Genomic DNA, 3684 nt, shown 5'->3' on the forward strand with positions numbered 1-3684 from the left:
CTGTCTTCATTAAAATGTGTCTTTTGCGTTTAGCTGCCAATGTGCGCGTGTTGTGTTGTGGAATCGCTTTTACCTGGTTTCCAATTAGCATAAGTGGCGCCCCTAGTCTCACCATTGCGCATGTACCCAGGCTCCCCAGAGGAACACGAACCAGAAGAGTCCTATGCCCGCAATAGTAATACAGCCCGCTTCTAGCCCATGTTCCAATTACGGTGGCTGCATCACTCACATTATTGGTGGTCCTACCCGTCCGGGTGACCGAACACCAATTTGGATCGATTTCCCCTAGCCGATATTTAACTTTATCTGTGGAAAAAGTAAAACACGTATAGTTATCTTTTCTGGGCATAAACGGTCCTGCTCGCGTGAGTTTGTCAATAGGGGGAAATAGACTGGACAACACAGTGCAGTTCCCCGTATTAACAACTTCTCTAGTCATTCGCAACATGCAGTTATAGCCCCACTGATCCTCTGGATGCAGCGGTGCTGGCTCAGTAAATAAACGCGGCCTTGCGGAAGCACAAGCTACACAGTTAGACACTTTCTGTTCTTTAGCGTTTTGTGCCATCCAGTCCAGCCAGATGTTGCTGTCACTGAACCCGGTGGCGCGTTCAATCAGATCTTGAGGTTTTAACGTGCTGTAGTCCACCGACACGACTTGTCTAACTTTTGGTTCCTGTTCCTCTGGTCCAGCCTCCGACGGCCCGCTCCCCTCTTGCCCTGTAAAAGATGCAACAGAGTTCATTGGATTGGGAATCACGTGTGTTGTCATTTCGTCTCTACCTGGCGACCTGGGATTAGTCTTTTCTAGAAAATTAACTTTAATTAACACTTTTGGATCAACCCCAGCTGTTTCCACCCCCAAGATTAGATATACAGGTTTTTCCCGACGCCAATTACCCAATGATAAGGTTAACAGATTTTTAGATGGGCTGTAGTCCCTTTGGAGTTTAAGCTCATTTTCTGGTCCTAGTTCTGGCGGTTCCCAATTTTCCCCAGTGTAACCCCTTACCTGATCCCAAGTACGGCACCAGCTGTCATAAGGCCGATTTCCCCTTTCGCAGTGTGTACTCACTGAATAGTCCCAACAGACCCACACATTATATCCCCTCCAGCTACTGCTTACATCCTGACAATTAAAAACATCACACAGATCAAACGTGAAGGAAGTTGTGGAACCCTTAACATAATCTAATTCTACTCCACCGTATGTGCTGAGACACTCATCCTTTTTACCAGAGACCTCGCGCTTCGTTCTCGCCCACGGCTTGAAGTCACTAAGGATCACGAGTGGTGTAAGTGGCGTATCAAACAGCGCCGGGCCGGCCTGACCTCCGTGCTCAGACAGCTTTCCCTTGTCGGCCTGCAAAAAATAAACCAAAAAACATATAGCTGTGATTAAAAACATCATCGACATTAAACCTATGGTATTATTGAACATTGTGATAGCCTTTTGAACTCTTTTCTCGTCACGAGTATCTGATTGTTGTGATGGCATGGTGTTGTGTGTAAGTTATGTTGTAGCAAAAAGTTCAAAGCCCTTTTTAGATGCTCAGTTTGGTGCTGCTCCCTTTCGCTGGCGCGGCGACTTCCTCCTAGGCTGCTCTTCTTTCTTCGACCTCCCGGGTAGACCACCGGTTGGCCCGTTGCACAGGGGTGAGGGTTTATTCTGCCTCTGAGTTTCACCTGTGTTGGGTGGAGATTGATTTCGCCCCACCAAGTCCTCGTGCGCCGCTGCGCACTGCGTCCAGTGATACCAGGCATCGCCTTTCCCTCTCAGTTGAACCGCTGTAGCCATCCGAGCCGACACCTCGTATGGACCAGTCCAACGGGGTTCCTTCCACTTGCGTTTGATGATCTTCAGCCACACTGCCTTTGCGTCCGGGACCTCTCCTCCTCCTGTGGGCTTTTCACAAGCCACCTGTTTGGTGAAACTGGACACCAGCGCCTTTAACTCGTTCCAATAGTCTGCGTGAGACCTGTTCCCTCTGGTGTCCTGTCCCACCGAGCCCACCGTCCAAGGGGCCGGAAACTGTCTCCCAGTTTGCAGCTCGTACGGTGTGAAGCCTGTGGATTGATTAACAGAACATCTTATGGTCATCAAAGCAACCGGCAGGGCTGAGACCCAATTTAGCCCTGTTTGCGCGCAGATTTTAGCCAATTTGTTTTTCAAATTTAGGTTCATCCTTCCTACTTTCCCCTGAGATTGAGGATGATAGACTGTCCCGAATTTGTGCTGAACTCCCAACATTTTTTCTACTTTTGCCAAATCTTGATTTTTAAAATGGGTTCCATTGTCTGATCTAATTCTTTTGGGGAACCCATGGCGGGGAATATAATGATTGATTAAACACTTAATGACAGTCCTAGCATCCTCCTTTTTTGTGGCCCATGCCTCTGGCCAGCCGGTCAGAGCATCTACACACACCAACAAATATCTCACACCACCAGGCCCTGAATCAATCATATCAGTGAAATCAATAACAATCTCCTCTCCCGGCCTCTCGGGCCTCCGAAACTTACCCACTTCCGGTTTGACCGCTGGCTTGGGATTGTGTGCGCCACAGATTAAACACATCCTGGCCTTTTCCCTTATCATTTCTTTCAACTCAGGATGCCACCAATGACACAAGTTTCTCTCCATCTGTGCTACCCCCACGTGGGCAAGTCCGTGGGCCTCCTCCACCTTCTGTTTTGCCATTTTGGCTGTCAACACGGGGCGCCCGTCTGGCCCCCTCCACAAGTGTCCATCCTGCCAGGCTCCTTTGTTTTTCCACACCCCCTTTTCCTCTGGGGATGCCTCCCCCTGAGCCTGTTTGACTTCCTCCGTCATGTTAGTGGATACTTCCTCTTCTGCAGTTACCTGTATCATTTGTTTCCGTCCTTTGTAGTCTGCCGCCTCTTTTGTGGCTTCATCTGCTTTCTTTGTTTCCTTTTGCCACCATGCTGGTTCCTTGTGAGTGCGCTTTGCATTTTATGATACTCACTTCATCTGGGTCAGCCAAGGCCTTTTCCAGTTCCTCCATTTCACTTTTGTGGCAGATAGGTGTATTGGTTGCTGTTCTGAATCCTGCTCTTTTCCATTGAGCCAGCTCCACATGAGCTGCTCCGAATGCATACGCTGAGTCAGTGTAGATGTTCACTCTCCTATTCTTAGCTAATCTCAAGGCTCGAGCTAGGGCTATCACTTCAGCTCTCTGTGCCGACTGCTGTCCCTCAATTCTTCCTGCTTCTTTGACCTGATACTCCTCTCCTACTCTGCAGACTACCGCATAACCTGTTTTCAGTCCTTCTTCGTCTCTGTGGCAACATCCATCAGTGAACCAGTCCTCAGCTCCAGGTATAGGTTCTGCCTTTAGGTCCTCTCTAATTTTTTCTTCAACCTGTGCTCTTCTGACGCAGTCATGGGGTTCCCCTGCTCCCATTAAATCTGCCATGTTTGCTCCTTCATGTGTGAATGTTAGATTTGGGGCCTCTAAGACTTTGCTCAATCTCTGTTGTGCCCGTGGTGACATACTAAATGCTTGTGAGTTCACGTATGCCACTATGCTGTGTATAGTGAGTGTTTTTAGTGGGTGCTCTCTCACTACATGTGCTGTTTTCTGAATGACTCTGGCGACCCCTGCGGCGTGTTGTGTGCATGTGGGATGCCTTGCTTCTGTTGGATGAAGTTTTATGCTGACA

At 48.7% G+C, this 3684-nt stretch overlaps 1 protein-coding gene across 1 annotated transcript in view; it reads right to left on the minus strand.

Moving 5' to 3' along the window:
• LOC146393973 (uncharacterized) overlaps positions 1–3242 on the minus strand; it is a 4555-nt gene extending 1313 nt beyond the window's left edge. Inside the window, exons 1-2 of the mRNA XM_084929237.1 lie at positions 2524–3242; positions 1–2067 (exon numbers count right to left, since the gene is read on the minus strand). The exon at positions 1–2067 is cut by the window's left edge and continues 1313 nt beyond it. Of these exons, the coding sequence (XP_084785363.1) occupies positions 1553–2067; positions 2524–2872 (864 nt within the window). The 5' untranslated portion in view covers positions 2873–3242 and the 3' untranslated portion in view covers positions 1–1552. The remainder of the gene's footprint in view (positions 2068–2523) is intronic.
• Positions 3243–3684: the final 442 nt, after the last annotated feature.

This window comes from Perissodus microlepis, chromosome 1 (genome assembly GCF_051167445.1).
Source record: "Perissodus microlepis isolate ML-2025 ecotype Zambia chromosome 1, ASM5116744v1, whole genome shotgun sequence".
Classification (NCBI taxonomy): Eukaryota; Metazoa; Chordata; class Actinopteri; order Cichliformes; family Cichlidae; genus Perissodus; species Perissodus microlepis.